The 22,538-nt window shown below is 42.1% G+C and overlaps 1 protein-coding gene across 3 annotated transcripts in view; it reads right to left on the bottom strand.

Moving 5' to 3' along the window:
• CLCN2 (chloride voltage-gated channel 2) overlaps positions 1-22,538 on the bottom strand; it is a 129,768-nt gene that overhangs the window by 3,918 nt on the left and 103,312 nt on the right. For 2 of the 3 annotated variants that reach the window (XM_063442896.1, XM_063442894.1), the window contains 7 exons: positions 22,309-22,522; positions 19,481-19,614; positions 2,290-2,435; positions 2,063-2,168; positions 1,786-1,856; positions 1,456-1,518; positions 829-870 (listed from right to left, as the gene is read on the bottom strand). In XM_063442896.1, the coding sequence (XP_063298966.1) occupies positions 829-870; positions 1,456-1,518; positions 1,786-1,856; positions 2,063-2,168; positions 2,290-2,435; positions 19,481-19,614; positions 22,309-22,522 (776 nt within the window). The remainder of the gene's footprint in view (positions 1-828; positions 871-1,455; positions 1,519-1,785; positions 1,857-2,062; positions 2,169-2,289; positions 2,436-19,480; positions 19,615-22,308; positions 22,523-22,538) is intronic. The other variant, XM_063442895.1, reaches the window with a different exon arrangement.

Below are 22,538 nucleotides of genomic sequence, written 5' to 3' on the forward strand. Positions count from 1 at the left end.
GCTGCTGCCTCTGATCTCTGACACCATCAGAAGTGGTGGTCTGAGCCAATCACAATGCTTCACCCTAGGACTGGCTGAGACTGTGAAGGAGGCAGATCAGGGGCAAAGCCAGCACTAACATAGCCCTGGCCAATCTAACACAGCCCTGGCCAATCAGCATCTCCTCATAGAGATGAATTGAATCAATGCACCTCTATGAGGAAAGTTCAATGTCTGCAGAGGGTGGAAACACTGAATGTTGTGATGCACACTAGGCAGGACTGCCCAAGGAAGCATCTCTAGTAGCCATATGAGGAGTGGCCAGTGGAGTTATTACTAGGCTGCAATGTAAACACTGCATTTTCTCTGAAAAGAGAAAGAGAAAGAGAAAGAGAAAAAGTGTTTACAGCAAAAAGTCTGAAGGAAATTTTTCTACTCACCAGAACAAATGCAATAAGCTGTAGTTGTTCTGGTGACTATAGTGTCCCTTTAATTATTGTAACCATAATGCTAAAATACATTAGGTTGTTAGAATAGGATCTGCCAAAAAATGGGGTACATTGGTGTCGTGGCATGCTTTTACCATGTATGAGTGTAAACTGTTAATAAATCCCCATTACTGTTGCATAAGTCAGATGTTAAAAAACAAAAACAACAACAACCTATTAATCTTTGGGACCTGTGTTGGATTCTGCATGATGACTGACAGACACACACACACACAGGTACATACACTGACAGACATAATGACACACACAAACCCCCCCCCCCCCCTATTTTTTTTCTCCCTCACAGTACATATATTAGGAGTGGGATCCTCCTTTAGTTCCACTTCATTGAGCCACTCACCTGTGATTGTGTCATAGTGTCTATCTCCTCCATATCTTCACCCTGCAAAATAGCAGTATTTTTTTCCTGTGTTAATATACATGGATCTTACTTATGTACCTGTGTATATTATAGGTTGTCACCACGAAAAGTCTTGTATACGGACTTCCCTGTGCCTTACAATTACATATACTTGCATGTAAAGTAGAAATAATTCTCTATTTAAAGCTGGTTTTCTTTACCCCCTGTCTATAAACAAAGCTAAAGCCACGCAAATGAGCTTCAAAAGGGAAACACTACTGTTTATGTTTGCAGGAAGCCTAACAGTAACAATTATTTGTGCACTAATTTGAATATTTTGCAGTGCATTCAGGGTACAATGTGAAAACAGCTACTTAGAGATGGTTGTCAAAGGGCTAGCAGATAATATGCCTTATATGAAGACATTATATATTATATTTATATCTACATTATTCAAGTATGCGACTAGTCATTTTGTAAAAATAAATACCCGTGCAAAATAGTGGCTGTTTGAGGTTTGGCTAATATACGTGAATAAGCATATATGGTTATTTGAGAGTAATAAAATATATGCTTTTATAGACAATGAAATTCCTCCTGAAGCACGAGCAGTTTCGCAACACTTACCCCCAAACATCGTGGCCGCCGTTTTAATTTTAACTTTGTGGGAGACTCGGAATTCACAGGAGACTTTATTGTTAGCAACAACATAGGGAAAAAAAACATGACGGTGGCTAAATGATTAGTAACAATGTGCAAAAGAGGGTGTCACAGTAGACAGCAGGAATATTAGTAGGTTAGTAAGTTGTGGGGAAAAAAAACGAATAACATGAATTACAGGTAAACAAAAAGGTATAATGTAATGAAAGGAAATCTTTACAGGTAGTCAGGTAATGAATGCAGAACAAGTCAAGAGGGAAATACAATGACATTTGCACATTGGTTGCAGGTTCTTACCTCCAGTGGTTCACTGAAGTCTTTAGCACAGAAAATGCTTTTTAAAGCAGCTACAGAGTTTTCTGCATCATCTAGAGAGAAAGGAGGAAAATAAAATGTAGCCCTTTCATTTTAAATAGTGGATAATCCTGCCCTCTTCATTTAAATATTGGATATCCTGTCCTCTTCATCTAAATATTAGATAACATGGTCCTATTCCTCTAAATATTGGATAACATTGTCATCTTCCTCTAAATATTGGATAATACTGTCCTCTTCATTTATCAGGGTAAATTACCTCCTGGTTGTTCACTTAGGCTACTTGTAGTTCTTTTTAATGCTGGCTTTAGAGGCTTACAACTCTCACCCCGCGAAGGTGAAAATGTGGTTTGTTCTGTTGCTATCTGAAGAAAAACAAAGAAAGGAGAATGGCAACTCTTGAAAAGTTAAAGACAATAAATCACATATAAACTCTCACATGTGCGACATCTGTCTGAGAAGATGCACCTAGACTAGAGAACTGACCTGAAATCTCACAGTGCTCTCAGACTCCTTCTTCAGGTCGTTCCCTCCATCTCGAAGCTGCTGCAGGCGCCGCTTGGTGCTGAGTTGGAATCGGAGCAGAGACACCAACTGAGATCGTTCAATGGAGCCAAGCAATATCATAGACTCTACATAGACAGGAATGGAAATATTCAGATCCTTTTTTTCCTGTACATAATATGATCTTTCCCCGGTACTAAACATGTAAGACAATGTATGTGTAGCTGAATCCTCATACAATCAAACGGAAACTAGTGATTTTTTTTTTTTTTGGCTCTCTTTTCATTTTTTTCTTTCAAATTCCAAACATATTCCACCATAGTATTCATATATATGTCGTACAATAAACATTGTCAACCTATTTTACTTCTACATATTTTGTACATAAACATCTTCTCTTGTGAACATTATATTGAATGTAGAATATAAACCCATCCCTCCCGTTACCCATTGCTGTCGATAGGGGAGTTGTCGCTTTCTAATTTCCTAACCTTGACTTTCATATCCATATTGTATTTTTGTTTTGCTCGGGCTTCAATTTTTCCAAATACTTTCCCAATAATTCATACGCTTCTGATTGGTCCAGTTTCCTATCTCCATTTTTATTTGATAGAGCAGTTGCAACTCTTCTTCTGACCAATGAGGAATATCTGATGTTTTCCAGTGTCTGGTAATTGTACATTTTGCAGCCATTAAAATAGGATTATAAAGTCCTGCTTATTCTTTATCAATCTGTTCAATTTAATATGCAACAGGAAAATCTTTGGACTAAGGGTGAGATTCACCTCACAATAGAATAGTATTTTTTTCTCTATCATCTCCCAAAAAATATACAAGATATAAAGGTCCACAAGACCACCACACATGAGGGAAATCCTGAGTCCCACATCTCCAACATATATCTGATACCATTGGATATATTTTAGCCAGTGTCGAGGGCACTCTATACCACCTATTCATAACTTTATAATGTGTTTCCATTATATTCAAACAGTGTATTATTTTATTAACAGTTTAAAGAATAAAGTCTTTCATGTCTATTGATATTTTTAGATCTTGTTGCCATTTTTCTACAGATTTTAGTGCTCATCTCTTCCACATCTTCTAGTAATTTTCTACATTGAGTAAGAAGTTATTTTAATCATCTTTTTTTCTTTAGCAGGTTCATTAATCTATTTGTTTGATCGTTATCCCCCTTTTATAGATTTTTGTTTATATATCCTTTCACTCTTAAAAAGTAAAAAATATCTATATCAGGTAGATTATATTTATGTTGTAATTAGTTGAAAGCTATAATTTCATTATTCATAACACTATCCTCTATTCTCTCAATACCCAATTCTTTCAGGTGTCTAACTGTATTTTTTTAATATTAATTTGGAGAATTTCCATTTTATTTTGAGTAGTAACTTTATCTTTCAAACCCAGTCTGTCTTCAACCTTTTTCCAATTTTGGACTAAATCTAGTATAACTTTAGATGATATTGTTTTTTATTGTTTTTTTTTTTTTTTCTTCTTTTGTCCCACTCATCAGCTCTGTTTTCCTGAACAATGAGCTAGGATTTTTACCATTTGATAGTGACTGTTCGATTTTATACCAATTTTCTTTATTTGAGGTTTCAATTTGCATTTGGACCTCATGTGCGATTCTACTAGCCATATATATCTGTTCATTAATTGGCATACCCATTTCTCCTTGCGTTGGTTTTAACATCATAGTTTTAATATTTATTCTTGGCGCTTTTTACCTTGCCATACAAATTTCTTAAATACTGCCTGTATCATTTGTTGCCGGCTTATTGGTATAATAAGGGAGATTGATCTAAAGAGGTGGATCCTTCTGGGCAAGATATAAACCTTCAATATGTTTACCCTACCCCACCACGAGATTGTCTTATTTTTCCATTCCATCAAATTTTTATTAGTGTGTTTTAATAAAGGTAGAACATTTAATTCCATAATTTTAGAAGAGACATCTGTACTCAATTGAATACCAAGGTAGTTTAATGAATTTGGGGCCCACTTGAAGCCGTATTGTCTATCGAGATATTTTTTTGTCAATCTCTGGTATATATCTCTCAAGCGCAATGGATTTCTCAAGGTTAAGTTTATATCCTGAAATTACTGAAAATTGTCGTATAATGGACATTAGAACTTTCATAGAGTTCACTGGTTCTTGAAGTGTTAGAAACATGTCATCCGCGTACAAATTTAACTTTTAATGGATCTAATAAAATTCAAATCCTTTTATATCTCTATTTTCCCTTACTGCTATTGCAAGTGGTTCTACAGATCTTAAATAAAGTAGTGGGGACAGTGGGCAGCCCTGTCTGGCACCATTTTCCAAATGAAACCACCCAGAGCTGGACCTATTGCCCACCACCCTTGCTGTCGGGTTTGTATACAATGCCATGATAGCATCCAAAATAAGTCTGTCTACTCCAAATGATTTTAGCGAGGTTTGTAAGTAGCTCCATCTAACCCTGTCAAATGCTTTGTAAGCATCTAATGACAGGGCTAGAAATGGAGCCTTTTGTCCCTGAGCAGCATCCATTATATCGATTAGACGCCGTATTTTATGTGTTTCAGACCTACCCTGTACAAATCCAACCTGATCTGGTTGTGTAATATCCTTAATAATCGTATTTATTTTGGCCTCCAGAATTGCAGAATATAATTTGATATCGGCATTTTGTAGTGCTGTTGGCTGATAATTACAAACTTCTAGGTTATTTTTTATTTGTTTTAAAATAGGGACTAGATTGGATTGTAACATCTCCAATGGAATATGATTATTTCTTCAAAAGCAATTAAAGACTTTAAGGAGTTGTGTTTTAATATTGTCCTTGAGAATTTTATATAATTTATTTGAAAATCCGTCCGGACGAGGAGCTTTATTTATTTGGAACTTTCCGATTACTCTTTCAATCTCCTCGTTTCTGATAGGGGTATTTAATGCATTCAATTGTTCTTGGGAGATTGTTGGTATATTATATTTTCCCAAGAATTCTTCTACATATTTATAGTTGATGTTGTTGGGAGATTGTATAGAATTTTATAGTATTTCTCAAATACGTGGCCTATTTTCTCAGGTATCATAACTATTTGATCTTTATGTTGAATCTTTGAAATAAATGTATTTGGCTTTTCTTTTTTGATTTGATTAGATACAAGTTTGTTGGGTCTATTACCCTTATAATATAATTTTCTTTTGATAAAGTGCAACATTTCATTCGTCCTACTTATCAGTATATCATTAATTGCCCTTTCAACCTCAGTTATTCTTTAAGTGTTTCCCTACAGAGGGATATTTTATTTTGTGAGGTTAAATTGTCCAACCTTATACATAGTTCTGCTAATCCCGGTGATCTAGAAACTAGTGATTTTATGCAGTAATTTAAAAGGTTTCCCTTGTTTAATGAGGATTCCATTATGTATTATGTATTTCATAATTTAAGAATTTAATTTAAAACATGCATGTTTAAACGGCCCCCAATGGTCCGAAACCTGGAAGTTATGGGACCAAAATAGACCGGCCCCATAGGACACGCAAAACACGAACCAAACTACTGAAGTATGCCTCATCGTCTAGAGGCACGAAACGCCTCGTCCACCCTTCTTCTCAAAGACGAGCCCTACCCAACAAGGTAGCTCACGCAATACAATCAAACCACCACTAACTCTCCAACCACTGCTTCCATGACCCATCTCCCTCCTATCCACATTGCCATGACATAACACAAAACCGCCCCCCACCCCCCAGGACCCAAATCTCAAATTGCCAAACGCACTCCCCGCAATACCACTCATGGAACACCACAGCCTCCGAATGGACCACAACAAGGCTACACAAACATTTACAAGCCACGGGTTGAATGTATTCAAACATATACCAAGACACAAACATAGGGAAGAGAGATGGATAATCGTTCTAACTCATAACCTCGCTGAACATACCTCTCTCCCACTACCAAACACAGGAACAAACAGAAGAAAACTAAGAGGGTAACACATTGGTGGAAATATAGGGCTCCCCTACTTCCCTTCCCCCTTCTCTTCTGTACCCTCCCTAAACCTTGAGAATGTTGAAAACGTAATAATATTGCTTGTTCCCCTCCCCCTTTCTCTTCTGTACCCCCTTATAAACTGAAAACAATAAAAATTGTCAAATTCAAACAAAAACATGCATGTTTACACCATTCACCTTCCCTGTGCAATATGTGTATGTATATACATACTAATGAACACTCATTAAACTTTATTTTTTGTACTCTGGTGTGGAGTGTCGAGTACTTTATAACAATCACAGTGACTGAGTCCACTGTGAATTTGGCATTTTTATTTAGTCTGAAGAGACCTGTACTGAACATTATACACTGTACCCGTGGCTGCTGTAACCGATGACTCATTTCTACAGTATAACTATGTGATTAAATACACTATATCATGAGATGCAGAACCTAATGCCAGTATTGGAGTGGAATATTGATCTCAACTATTCTATAAAATTGAAGAATTTGATAAACTTGTTTCAGAGAAATGCAAAAATTTTTTTTTTTTTCTTACAGACAACCTGCCTCTAAGACAATCTGGACATTAGAGTTTCTACACCCTGTTGCAAATTATTATGCAAATTCTATTTAAGTGTCACAAAGATTAAATATTTCGTTTTTCAGTTTAATTTATGGATGGCATTGTGTCTCAGGGCTCTTTTGATCACTGAAAACAATCTCGGACACCTGTGATAATTAGATTGCCAGGTGGGCCCAATTTAAGGAAAAACTACTAAAGGAGGGTGTTCCACATTATTAAGCAGAGCACCATTTTCATGCAATATGGGGAAGAAAAAAGATCTCTCTGCTGCCGAAAATAGTGAAATAGTTCAATGCCTTGGAAGAGGTATGAAAACATTAGATATTTCACGAAAACCTAAGCGTGATCACCGCACTATTAAAAGATTTGTGGCAGATTCAGAGCACAGACGGGTTCGTGCATATAAAGGCTCATTGAGGAAGATTTCTGCCAGATCCATGCATTGGATTTGAAGCTGCTGGTGCCTCTGGAGTCCCACGGACATCAAGGTGTAGAGCCCTCCAGAGTCTAGCAACTGTGCATAAACCTTCTATCCGGCCACCACTAACCAATGCTCACAAGCAGAAACGGCTGCATTGGGCAGAAAAATACATGAAGACTAATTTTCAGACAGTCCTGTTCAATCATGAGTGCCGTGCAACCCTGAATGGTCCAGATGGATGGAGTAGTGGATGGTTGGTGGACGGCCACCATGTTCCAACAAGGCTGCGATGTCAGCAAGGCGGTGGTGGAGTCATGTTTTGGGCCGGAATCATGGGAAGAGAGCTGGTCGGCCCCTTTAGGGTCCCTGAAGGTATAAAGATGACCTCTGCAAAGTATGTGGAGTTTCTGACTGACCACTTTCTTCCCTGGTACAGAAGGAAGAACTATGCTTTCCGTAATAAAAGCATCTTCATGCATGACATTGCACCATCTCATGCTGCAAAGAATACCTCTGCATCAATGGCTGCTATGGGGATAAAAGGAGAGAAAGTCATGGTGTGGCCTCCATCCTCCCCTGACCTCAATCCTATTGAGAACCTTTGGAGCATCCTCAAGCAAAAGATCTATGCGGGTGGCAGGCAGTTTACATCCAAACAGCAGCTCTGGGAGGCTATTCTGACATCTTGCAAACAAATTCAAGCAAAAACTGTCCAAAAACTCACAGGTTCAATGGATGCAAGACTTATGGATGCAAGACTTTAACCTATGTTAAAATGATAACGTGACCTGTTAAAATGTTTAAAAAGTTAGAATGTTGTTATAAGTTTGATTGAAATAGCTTTTGATTTCAGTAAATATGCTGCAAACACAACAAATGACAATTGTCAGTTCTTTACAACCTATAAAGTGTTTTTAAACTTACTGTGCGTAATAATTTGGAACAGTGCATTGTACGTTTTTTAAGTTTAATCAAAATACTGTTATCATTAGGAGGCTTGTTCAATAATTTGAATTTTACTCTTAATAGTTGATAACATGAGAATTATGCTGACTGTTATTTACATCAATTATTTAGGTAAATGAGAAAAATATAATTTGCATAATAATTTGGAACAGGGTGTATTTTCAACCAAATGTTTATACTCATTGAAAATGGCTTAGCTGTCTTTAAGTACATTAAAGATGCACAATCAGAACTGGTGATCACGTGTATACAGCTAACGAAAAAGTAAAGGATAAACCCAAACATACATAAAGATGCTTTACACCATATATTTGTCTTTGTAATAGACATCCCCCATTGATCCCTACAAATCTAAAAATTTGTGTATGGCATACTTTCATAAGTCATATTTTTTACTTTTATAATTCTTTATTTTTTCAGCAGTGATAATAGTACAGGCAGGGCCGCCATCAGGGCATGACAACCATAACAGTTGTCATGGGCCCGGCGGTCCTGGGGGGCCCGAGCCCCACATACTGCTTCAGTAAGTAATGGCTGAGCTGGGGAGTTAAACAATCTCCCCAGCCAGCCTGCACTCAGCAAGGGGCCCGCACAGCCGTCCACGGGCCCCTGCTGCTACTAATCATCTCCTCCGTGCAGGGCACACTGAGGGACAGCTATAGGGCCCTCCCAAAGACCCCACTAGGCTGCCCCTCAGTGTGCCTGTCTCCAAACAGAGCCTCACTGAGCTGCCTGTAACTGCTCAGGGCAGCTCCCTGCGGCTGGTTCTGCAGGAAGTTACATCACCAGTCACAGTGCAGAGTGAGCTATGCGGAGCTGCCCTGAACAGACTTACAGGCAGCGTGTCAGCATTGTGAGGTTCCTTCAGAAGAGGACCACCAGAGAGGTAAGGTTTGGCAGGGTTTTGGGAGCCCCTACCCCCCCTTGCTCCCACTGCATCCCCTACCCCTCTACCCCCCTGCTCCCACTGCATCCCCTACCCCCTTGCTTCCACTGCATCCCCTACCCCCTTGCTCCCACTGCATCCCCTACCCCCCTGCTCCCACTGCATCCCCTACCCCCCCTTGCTACCACTGCATCCCCAACCCCCCCTTGCTCCCACTGTATGCCCTACCCCCTTGCTCCCACTGCATCCCCTACCCCCCTGCTCCCACTGCATCCCCTACCCCCCTACCCCCCTGCAACCCCTATCCCCCCTACCCCCCTGCTCCCACTGCATCTCCTACCCCCCTTGCTCCCACTGCATCTCCTACCCCCCTTGCTCCCACTGCATTCCCTACCCCCCTGCTCCCACTGCATCCCCTACCCCCCCTTGCTCCCACTGCACCCCCTACCCCCCTTGCTCCCACTGTATCCCCTACCCCCCTGATCCCACTGCATACCCTATCCCCCCTACCCCCCTGCTCCCACTGCATATCCTACCCCCCTTGCTCCCACTGCATCCCCTACCCCCCTTGCTCCCACTGCATCCCCTACCCCCTTGCTCCCACTGCATCCCCTACCCTCTGCTCCCACTGCATCCCCTATCCCCCTACCCCCTGCATCTCCTACCCCCCCTGCTCCCACTGCATCCCCTACCCCCCTGCTTCCACTGCATCCCCTACCCCCCTGCTTCCACTGCATCCCCTATCCCCCTACCCCCCTGCTCCCACTGCATCCCCTACCCCCCTGCTCCCACTGCATCCCCTACCCCCTGCTCCCACTGCATCCCCTACCCCCCTTGCTCCCACTGCATCCCCTACCCCCCCTTGCTCCCACTGCATCCCCTACCTCCCTGCTCCCACTGCATCCCCTACCCCCATGCTCCCACTGCATCCCCTTCCCCCCTGCTCCCACTGCATCCCCTACCGCCTGCTCCCACTGCATCCCCTACCGCCTGCTCCCACTGCATCCCCTACCGCCTGCTCCCACTGCATCCCCTACCCCCCTTGCTCCCACTGCATCCCCTACCCCCCTTGCTCCAACTGCATCCCCTATCACCCCTACCCCCATGCTCCCACTGCATCCCCTTCCCCCCTGCTCCCACTGCATACCCTACCCCCTGCTCCCACTGCATACCCTACTGCCTGCTCCCACTGCATCCCCTACCGCCTGCTCCCACTGCATCCCCTACCGCCTGCTCCCACTGCATCCCCTACCGCCTGCTCCCACTGCATCCCCTACCCCCCTTGCTCCCACTACATCCCCTACCCCCTTGCTCCCACTGCATCCCCTACCCTTTGCTCCCACTGCATCCCCTATCCCCCTACCCCCTGCATCTCCTACCCCCCCTGCTTCCACTGCATCCCCTACCCCCTGCTTCCACTGCATCCCCTACCCCCTGCTCCCACTGCATCCCCTACCCCCCCTGCTCCCACTGCATCCCCTACCCCCTGCTCCCACTGCATCCCCTACCCCCCTTGCTCCCACTGCATCCCCTACCCCCCTTGCTCCAACTGCATCCCCTATCACCCCTACCCCCTTGCTCCCACTGCATCCCCTACCCCCCTTGCTCCCACTGCATCCCCTACCTCCCTGCTCCCACTGCATCCCCTACCCCCATGCTCCCACTGCATCCCCTTCCCCCCTGCTCCCACTGCATCCCCTACCGCCTGCTCCCACTGCATCCCCTACCGCCTGCTCCCACTGCATCCCCTACCGCCTGCTCCCACTGCATCCCCTACCCCCCTTGCTCCCACTGCATCCCCTACCCCCCTTGCTCCAACTGCATCCCCTATCACCCCTACCCCCATGCTCCCACTGCATCCCCTTCCCCCCTGCTCCCACTGCATACCCTACCCCCTGCTCCCACTGCATACCCTACTGCCTGCTCCCACTGCATCCCCTACCGCCTGCTCCCACTGCATCCCCTACCGCCTGCTCCCACTGCATCCCCTACCGCCTGCTCCCACTGCATCCCCTACCGCCTGCTCCCACTGCATCCCCTACCCCCCTTGCTCCCACTACATCCCCTACCCCCTTGCTCCCACTGCATCCCCTACCCTTTGCTCCCACTGCATCCCCTATCCCCCTACCCCCTGCATCCCCTACCCCCTTGCTCCCACTGCATCCCCTACCCCCTGCTCCCACTGCACCCCCTACCCCCTGCTCCCACTGCATCCCCTATCACCCCTACCCCCATGCTCCCACTGCATCCCCTTCCCCCCTGCTCCCACTGCATACCCTACCCCCTGCTCCCACTGCATACCCTACTGCCTGCTCCCACTGCATCCCCTACCGCCTGCTCCCACTGCATCCCCTACCGCCTGCTCCCACTGCATCCCCTACCGCCTGCTCCCACTGCATCCCCTACCCCCCTTGCTCCCACTACATCCCCTACCCCCTTGCTCCCACTGCATCCCCTACCCTTTGCTCCCACTGCATCCCCTATCCCCCTACCCCCTGCATCTCCTACCCCCCCTGCTTCCACTGCATCCCCTACCCCCTGCTTCCACTGCATCCCCTACCCCCTGCTCCCACTGCATCCCCTACCCCCTTGCTCCCACTGCATCCCCTACCCCCTGCTCCCACTGCACCCCCTACCCCCTGCTCCCACTGCATCCCCTATCACCCCTACCCCCATGCTCCCACTGCATCCCCTTCCCCCCTGCTCCCACTGCATCCCCTACCCCCTGCTCCCACTTCATCCCCTACCGCCTGCTCCCACTGCATCCCCTACCGCCTGCTCCCACTGCATCCCCTACCGCCTGCTCCCACTGCATCCCCTACCCCCCTGCTCCCACTGCATCCCCTACCCCCCTGCTCCCACTGCATCCCCTACCCCCCTGCTCCCACTGCAGCTCCTGCCCCCTGCACTGTGCGCAATGGTAGGGTTTCGCTTTTGGTAGTGGCTAGTGGGCTACCCAACTGCTCCCACTGCAGCTCCTATTACCCTTTGCACCCACTACATCATGTCCCTCCTCTGCACCCACTACAGCCTCTATTCCCCCCTGTACCCTCTGCAGCCCCTTCCACTCACACCCTTTACAGCCCCTTCCTTTCGGCACCCTCTGCAGTCCCTACCCCTTTGCACGCACAAACATAAAGGGACACTATAGTTACCAGAACAACTACAGCCTAATTTATATTATACAGCTTAATGTAGTTGTTCTGGTGAGTATAGTCTACCACTGCAGGGTTTTTGCTGCAAAGACTGCCTTTTCAGAGAAAATGCAGTGTTTACATTGCTGCCTAGGAACACCTAGGCGCTTCCTGTGTCAGTGTTGCAAAATGTGCAGCACTGACATTCAACATCTCCATGCTCTGCATGTCGACGCTGAACGCTTGTCATAGAGAGGCCCCCTCTTCAATGTACCGCGGCTGGCTCCCTCCACCATGCCACTGGATCAACAGGAAATGCGATCTCCCCCCTCCCTAGCACGGTAAGAACCAGGGAGGGGGGAATAAAATTGAAATATACACAAATAAATAAATAAAATAATACTCCCCTTCCCCCCTATTTTACACACACACACTGAATCCTTACAAGCACACTCTGCACTAAACACACACACACTACATTCACTCAACACACTCTGCACTACACACACTACATTCACTCAACACACTCTGCACTACACACACACTACATTCACTAAACACACTCTGCACTACACACACACTACATTCACTAACACACTCTGCACTACATTCACTAAACACACTCTGCACTACACATACACTACATTCACTAAAACACTCTGCACTCACTACAAACACTACATTCACTATACACATTTTGCTCTACACACACACACACACTACATTCACTAAACACACTCTGCACTACATTCACTATACACTCTGCACTCACTACATTCACTAAACACACTCTGCACTACACACGCACTACATTCACTAAACACACTTTGTACTACACACACACTACATTCACTAAACACACTTTGCACTACACACACACACACACACACACACTACATTCACTATACACACGTTTCACTCACTACAAACACACTACATTCACTACAAACACACTACATCCACTACAAAAACACACACTCTGCATTCACTATACACACACCTGCATTCACTACACACACACTCTGCATCTAATGCATGCATACAAACATTACATACATTACACAAAACGTACAATCTGCATCCACTATACACACTGTATCCATGACACACATACCGCATCCACTATACACATTCTACATCCATGACACACATACCGCATCCACTATACACACACACACACACACACTTCATCCTTGTGGGCGGACTCGGGGCTGGCCCTGGGGGCCCAGATCTTGAGCTGTGTCAGGGGCCCTAAAATTTCTGATGGCAGCCCTGAGTACAGGCATATAAAAACATGACATCAATATTATGATCAAGAGTTAATGTGTCAAAAATGCTGCCCCCTCTTTTTTTTTTTTAATACATATATATGTATAAAGGCATAACAAGCTGTTAAACAGGTCATTTAAATGCCAAAGTATAGTAAAGATTATCTTAAAATAAGAAAGCCTCCTAGTCAGTAAGTAGTTACATGAGCAGTAGACATTATTAAGATATATACTGACAGGGTGGTGAACAATGGTGCCACTGGGTGATGGCATTTAGTGGAGTGTTAGGCAAACCAGCAAATATCAGAGAGGAGCGTGTCATTAAGTTTTTTTCCGGCAACAGGCAAGGTACAGGAGCAGATATAGTCAGCTGAGATCAACCCACACCACGGGCGGGCCATAGTAGAGAGTCCATCTCCGTGTCATGTGTCTTGTCTGCTCCGCACAGGGCATGTGGTGTAGTGTTTTATGTGCAGCAGGCAGGTGGTCAGTAGCTCTAAGTGCCCTCTAGCTGCAGCTCTGGGCAGTGAAGGGAGCCAGTGCCCTTAGTCCATGTATCCTCTTGCTTCGAGCGGCTGGATCGTGGGCCCGCAAGTTTTCCGTAATGCAGGCTTCCCAGCGGGTATATGGACTGCGGGTTGGAGATAACTCCATTTGGGCGCCCAGTCCAGAAGAGGAACAGGAAACCGGTACTGCTTCCAAGGATGTCTGAGGGGTAAGTGAGGGTTGTCGCTTGGCGAGATGGTCCCAAAAGGCCTGACAGATTGCCTTAAATCTTTTGTCGAAGGTTTCTCTTCAATCTTGGTCTGTCAGGCTCTGCTGGTTATGCTGCGGTTTCAATGCGGCAGCCATATCTGGCGAGCTGCGTGGCTTGCAGGGTTCCTCCATCCAATATTCGTGGAACAGGCTTAGCGGACCCAGTGGGGACTGGAATAATCCCCAACTGCACCAGCAATAGATTAAGTTGAGGGGCCAGTGTGTAGCAGATGAGCAAGAGAGAAGGGCAGCGGCCGTCTGCCCCACTCCCAGTCCGAGTAGGCTGCAACTTAGGAGTCCTCGGAAAGCTTATCAAATCAAGGCCTTGGTTTGCTAAAATCTGGAATATAGTGAATAGCCCTATTAGAGCAATTACCATCTTCCCTATATGGTCCCTGGTGGCCCAAATACAGTTTTACAGCAATATGTATGTATATTCAAATATAGGGATTAAGAATGTTATGATCACGGTATATTCATGCTGTTCAAAGTTAGTTTATTGCAACATTTTCAGATCCCCTGCAGTGTGTGGAACAAAAAACATGCGTGTAGGGTTATTGAATTACCCTTTACATTGAAGGAAAACTACCGATGTGAAAGCTCTCAAAATGCATTATTCCAAAGATACAGAGGGCTGCCTACACACCAATACGTAATACAGGAATGGAAGTTAAAATGGTTCTAAACCTGTGTAAACCCTGAAGTGTGTGCATTGCTAGGTTTTAAATCATATATTACATTTCCTAGCATTCTAAAAATTAAATAAAAACTGCACACAAAGCACAGCCTGTATCGTGAACTTTGAGAAAAGAGCTCTTGCTTAATCCAGTGAACTGCTGTTGATGCATTTTCTGGTACACTGTTAAACTGCACCCAGCAAATCATTTAATCAATTAGCCTGCATTATTTACAACACACCATTAGGTGTTGCACAGCTGTAGGTATTCCTGAGAAATGTAGACCATTAATGCAGTGTTACAGCTGTATCTCAGCTTCACAGTGTGAGGCGCTGAAAAACACAGCATAAAATGCCTTCTTGTTTGGGATTATTAATCTAAAAAACCAACATAATCTCAAATTCTGTTTTCAGATTTATTTGCCATAGCTGTGAATAATTAATCTGACTGTTGCATTGCCAATGCTGAACATTCTGGTGCAGTTTGCATTATTAACCATCAACGCAGTTCACCAACCATACAGCGCTTAAGAATTAAAATTCTTAAATAAAATGTAATTCTGGATAAAATTTATCCAGAGCCATGTTCATGGACTTGGCTTATTCCAAACATGTTACCAACTGATCTCAGAATTAATCAATATCAATATCCCCTATGGTAATTTAGTCTATCAAAGTCTGCATTAAGTATGGCCACTACTATATAAAACAAAAAAAATAATACTGAGCTTATCCACATTCATTATTCATGTCCTGATAACATATTTGAAGAAAACATTGGTTTGATTTACTATTATTTTTACTCTTTATGGCTTATTCAATAATCAAGTCTTAAAGCAGTATTCATGAGGCTGAGGTAAAGAAGGCTGGCTGAGCATGATGGGAAATGTAGGACGGCGTGTGGTCACGCCGAAACGTACGTCGGGTTCTTCTGTGTTTTTAATACTCTTTGAGCACTTTGCTCTGAGCACCTTTTCATTTATGTTTTTCTAGCATGTGTGTGTAACCTGGGGCTTCAGATGTTATGACAGCATTTAGATTAGAACACCCACGAAGGTGTTTTATAGGAGATAGGGTATTAGCATAGCACTACTGTTTGGTTGGGAGTGTGTGTTTCTCCCTTTCCCTGTTCTCTCCTACTGCTTTGTTACCTGAGTGATGTATGGGGGTACATATTGCCTTCTACCCCTCTCCGTTTTTTGTGAGGGTTCCTTTTGGCTATTAGGCTCTTGACTAGCCCTGTTCCTACCATACATATTTCTCCCTATATTATTCTGTCCATCACTGATAACCCAGGTTTTTAATAGATTTCAATAAAGGCTTTTTTATTTTTTGGCAACTACACTACTGTTGAGATTGGACTGGGTATTTACCCTCTGGGCGGTCTTTATCTAAGACATCCCTTTTTGTTTTTTTTTCTTCCTTTTGATGGGAAATGTAGTTCACAAGCATTTAATTCCCAAGGATAGAAGTCTGTGTCATAGAACATTTTGCTTAGCCCTTATAACATGGCGGCTGACATACAGTGTGATGACAGTAATATAATTAGTTATTGTTTACACATCTTATATTCCTATTAAAAAGTTCCAATATTATTATTATTTCTAAGGACTTGCATCGACGATCCTTTGGCATGCAAGTACTAAATTCTCCCCACCCCCACCCTCGAATTGCTATGCTGCACAGAGAGCGGAGCACCAAAAGTATACAACTCTTATTCGCGTTGCTGTGGAGACCGGGCATTCTCAGTTACCATGGGAACAAGAAAACTGGATGGGTGAAAGAGAAATAAGAATGATCCTGCAGATTGACAGTGTCATGACCACAATGTGCGTGAGACAGTGTCATATATGTGCCGATATGATTTACCACAGAGCTTTAATCAAGCAGTTATTTCAATAATAATTTATTATTAATAATCAGAATATGTCACCAAATGATTCGGAGCTTAGCCTATTGAAACTGCTCATGGAAAACATAATATTGTCAAGACTTTAATGCTTATTTTAAAAGACTCTTTTTATTTTCCCCATAAAATCACACATTACGAGAAACCCAAGTATACATGTAAAAATTATGCAAACCACCGCCAGTAAGAGGGCTACAATTACCTTCTTTATCATTTGTACGTTTATAGGTCACTGACGGGGACTTGCATTTTTTTCTGTAGCCTGATTGGCTTAGAACTCCAAGCAGCCAATCAAAATCTTGCATACAAATGTTTTGTTTTTTTATCCTTTCGGCCTCTTCAGCCTACCTGGATGTCTCACCATTTATTTAAAATGTATGGCTTCTTGTGACACTGACATACATTTCATGGTAACTCCATAAATTGAACACAGACATTTGAAACTTGTGATATAGATCCAATTTGATCTTTGTTATATTTAGGGGAACTCAAATTGTTTAAAGGGCACTTGGACTTGACACGTATAAGCTTGAACCTTGGAATCAAGGTAAATTCTTTCACACGTGTCCATGTGTTCTGTCATGTATATCAGTATAAGTATAACCTTAAAGGGATATCATTGTCACCAAAACCCTTGCAGCTTAATGTAGTAGTTCTAGTGTCTATAACATGTCCCTGTAGGCTGAGGATTATAAACATTGCCTTTTCAGAGAAAATACAGTGTTTACAGTGCTGCCTTGGAGCACCTCTAGTGGCTGTTTCTCAGACGGCAACCAGAGGTGCTTCCTAGTCAAGTGCTGCGCATGTTTTGCCGCGCATGTGCAACAGCCTCTCAATGCTTTCCAAAGGAATGCATTGGATTGGCTGAGATCCTCAAGATTGATCATCTCAGTCATTGAGGCGGGGCACCCTGGATTTTGTAATGCAGTGCTAATTGTTCAATTGCAATTTGTTCAACCCACATCTCTTGCGTTTACTCCAGTTCATTTGTTGGGACTTTAAGAGTTCAACTCAGTAAAACTTGTTCCACTATCCAACACCAAGAGAGAATTTTGGGGCATACTGCATTGCTCTTTAAGTGTTGACGAGGTACAAGGAATTCCAGAGAGTTGAACAAAACATTCTGGTGGTCACCAGACTTAGAAAATAAGTTAATAAATAAAAGATAGCCATGTAGAAATTACCCTTAGGAGGGTGAAATTATTAACAGTAGACAGTAATGCATAAAAAAAAAAAAAAAAAAAAAAAAAAATCACATTAATGAGAGAGTTTTAAAGAGGAACATGTGGTAAAATTATGCCCATTTTAAAGAATATATCATTATTTGTATGAATTTATACATGGTTTTATTTGTAGAATGCAGACATATTCTCCAGTGTTGTACAATGGGTATACAGAATGTCCTTTCTTCTCATATTGTGTATTCATATTATCGATTATTTGAAAAGTGATGCATTATTAACACCGCAGGGTTCACAGAGAATCCCAACTGAAATATTCTCTAGACAAATACAATTGGAAGGCTTTATCATGTGATAACTGTCTAGCATGTCACCGATAGTTAGCGATCCAGAGCACGATGAACACAGATCAATGCAGTGGTTTCATTCTCCATGACCCGTAGCCTGGATGTGCAATATTGCATGATGGCTTTCTTTTTAACTAGCTAGATGCCAGACCTCCACTCTGGTTTAAAAAGAAACATAACCAAACACCCATGCAGATATCACACCTTACCATCGTCGTCAGACTAACAGCAAAATTATTCCTCATACCGATTATCTATTATCGGAATAAAAAAACAGCACCGATTCTGGCATATAGCACAGCAGTGTACTTGTGCATTGGAGAAGGGGATAATTAAGCACATACAGATGTGCAGAGTCAAAATAAGTCTAAGTGCCTATTTCTAACTATCTGTCATGCTGCCAGTCAATATGCATTTTCTCACATAATTTTGATGGCAAGCCATCCAACATTCTAATATGTATTAATGTGCATGATGTCTTTCCCTACATTGAGACTGATGGCGTGCTACTGTTAACTATAAAAAAAAAGCTCTGGAACGAATTGCCTCCCATACTAATTTAATCACATTTTTCATCTGACTTATACATTGGGTATGACAGTCTAAAGACCAGTGACATCTAATGAGGATTGCCCCTGACAGTTTCATATTTGCATTATACTATCTAATGCCTGCACTTACATCTGTAGCAGCATTTTAAAGGGGCATTCCAAGTAAATGGTTTTGGTGCTAAGGAGCCAATAGGAAACGTATGTAAGAAAAGTCACACCATTTTCAAGATTGGTGTGCCCAGAATAAACCATAAAGGACATCTATTAAAAGGGTGAGGTGGTGTCTAGGAATTGGAGATTAAGTTTAATGAAAAATCACAGAAATGGTGATATTTACTAAGCACATATCTAGGGACAGATCCCTAGCACCATACTCACTCCATATGGCTGAAGTGGTTATAGTTAAGGTGTCTTTAACGAAGTCTAAGCTAGCACTACCAGTATGCACTGTGAATTCCTTTACTTCACATCTATTGTAGTTTTACCTGCAGTCTCCACCAGGGCCAGATCCTTCATTCGGCAATTAGATAAGAGCTCTTGAAGATCACGATATTTGGAATTCAAAGTCACAAAAGGGATGTTCCTCAGCATTATGTCTTCAACTCGCACATTATACTTTCTGGATACAAAACATAAGCAGATAAGAATTTTCAAATTACAAAAAGCATATGTGATTAAAAAAAGATATATGCTGTGCCCTTTCAAAATTCTGTGACAAATCGAACAAAACATGCATGAGGTGCAGAGACTAATTTAAAATATAGTGAAGCCAACGCAGAGGTAAATGTATAATTAAATTGTAACATAAGAACCAGGGACATGAAATAATAAGAGAAAAATATTTTTTAAAAAACCAATAGTAAGCAATACATTTACAATGTAAAAAACAAAGTGATGATGCTATATTTTCACTCACAATACACTAATCAGACTGGCAATTGTATTAGAACTGAAATGAAACTATTGTATATGAAGTTGTATTGACATGAACAATATAAGACGGTTCTGTAGCATCTAAACGCGTGAAGCCCAGAAAAAGTTGTGCTTCTACTATGTGAATGAAATATGTAAGCATATTATGTGTCAATTAATCCCTATTTACTTGCTGCAGTTTGTATTGTAAAATATGACAATTCTGTATTTTTTTCCTTAATTTTAAAGCACGTTGTTCCATTATATATGTTTTGCTATTAAACATTTTATTAATTGCCAACTGCAAAATGTAGTATATTTAACTGCGATGTCAGTGGGGAAAATATCAAGGGCCAAACATTGGTACTCTTAACTCCTTAAGGACCTTAGGACGTTCCATGCCATCCTACACCGAGTGGGCTTTAACAAGATTATGACAGCATGGAACATCCTAACATTTTGGTGTAAGCAGGGTTAAATCCCTGTTCAAACCAGGGAGACCCAGGTATCAAATGATTTAGTGACCCCGGACTGCCAAAGTAGCTGTTTGCACTGGGATATATTTAATATATAATGTGTATGTAAAAAAAGAAGGGTCTCTGGTATTCATTGTTTAAATGCGGTGTATATTGATTTTAAATTAAAAACGAAATTTGGGGGTATATAAGACCATGGAGGGTGGGGGTGTCTATGCAGATCTCCTAGAGAAAATACAGTTGGGTGAATCCTGTAGATGTTAACAGCAACAATCACTTCTATTGAGCTACAATCTCAGGAATGATAAGAAACTGTTACAGCTGTGGTACCAGTGGGATCTGGAACTGCGTTGCTGTCCAAGAGAACATTTTATTTTCCCGGGGGTTCATTGGAAGCAACAGTGCTCTCATAGTTCTTTAGATGTATATAAGCACTTTTATATTCGTAAATGTGCAATTTTGTAAACAATGTGTATATTGTGTTTTAATAGAAAACTGTGAAAGGTCTATTTCTTTTCAAAGCATATAAATGAGTTGAAGATTTTTTCTATAAACAAGTCCATATTGGTATGCTCTAACATGTGTTTGACCTTGTTGGTGTAAAGTTGTGTGAGATATTTTTCTTTTAACTTCCTATTGTGCTTATATACAAAATTATATTTTGAAACGTTAGCACTAATAAAAGAGTTTGTTCTAAGCCATTACAGTTTAATGTCTATTACCAAAAGAAAACATATCAAAGTAAATTATATTCACACCCTCTAAAGTGGTTATTTATATTGTTACAACATGTCTTTTTACACAAATTCTCAGTCACAAAAATTACTGACTTTAGTCCAGGTCTGTAATGTTTTAACACTTTTTTTTTCAAAGCACATCCAGTTTACACAATTACATTTATTGTGTGAATGTAGAGCTCATGATATGTACTATTTGTATAGGAATCTCTTGCGGTTATGCAGCATCAGAATATTAGAAGGATGTTTTGGGAATTGGTTGATCATGTTTTTTTGAGTGTGCACTATTGTGATATTCAGCAACAATTATGAATCCATACATTGACTTTCTTTAAACATTATATAATTTTGTAGATTTTATGGGCAATAGAATGTTGTCCCTGTCTATCCAGCTGACATCAATAGAAGTTTACTAAACACCTCCTATTATGTTAAAAACAGTACTGTCAGACCACTTTGGCTAAGTTTGTCAATTAACCTAAAAAGCCTCACCTTTCACACTTACATTTTTAGCCTTAAAGGTACACAATATGTCTATGGTGTTAAAAAATCAGTTTAGGTCCCCAGCCCCTCTTGGTACACTTTCAAAAATGGTAAAACTTGCCTTTATTCTAGTGTCTTTATTCCAAAGGAAAACATTTGGAGGTTATTGCGCATGCTCGACAAAATGCTGCGCCAATTAACATCTCCTCATAGTGGGGAACATTAAGTGCCTCCATGCGAAGCACTGACCCAGGAAGCACCTAGTGGCTGTCTGAGTAACTGCCACTGAAGGTGTTACTACACAGTAATGTAAACACTGCCTTTTCTCTTAAAAGGCAGTGTTTACATCAAAATGCCTGTAGGGACATGCTATACACACAAGTGCCACTACATTTAGCTCTAATTGTTCTGGTGGCAAGTGTCCCTTTAATGTTTTGGCAGAGCATTATGGAAGGTGTAGTTCTACCATAACTAAATATTTGCTCTTGGCTAACCTCTATGAACATGTACTTCTGTTGGTATTTCCAAATAATACATTTAATGCTCTTTAAAAACTGAAGAGCAGACGCACTTGCTTCAAGTAAAAACTTTAATATTTTTTCTTTTTTTTCATGGATAACCACTTCTCACTGCTGTACCTCAGAGCCATACTGTCGTGTTCAGTCACCCAGTAATAATATTACTTTTCTGACAAGGTATACTTACTCCTGATGCCCCCAGCCTAGTTCTGGCAAGTATGGTAGCTTTTTTATTCGGATAATACTGTCATAGAGAGAAGGCTGTAGACTCTGAGCCACGGCATTAGCCAAGATGACAGCGATCATCACCGGAAGAATGTGAGAGATCTGCCCTGTGAGTTCGAATACGATCACAGCCGTAGACACTGTGTGTGTCACAGCACCAGAGAGAGCTGCGGCACCTGATGAATGGGTAAA

The sequence above is a fragment of the Pelobates fuscus genome, chromosome 2 (genome assembly GCF_036172605.1).
Source record: "Pelobates fuscus isolate aPelFus1 chromosome 2, aPelFus1.pri, whole genome shotgun sequence".
NCBI classification, from domain to species: domain Eukaryota; kingdom Metazoa; phylum Chordata; class Amphibia; order Anura; family Pelobatidae; genus Pelobates; species Pelobates fuscus.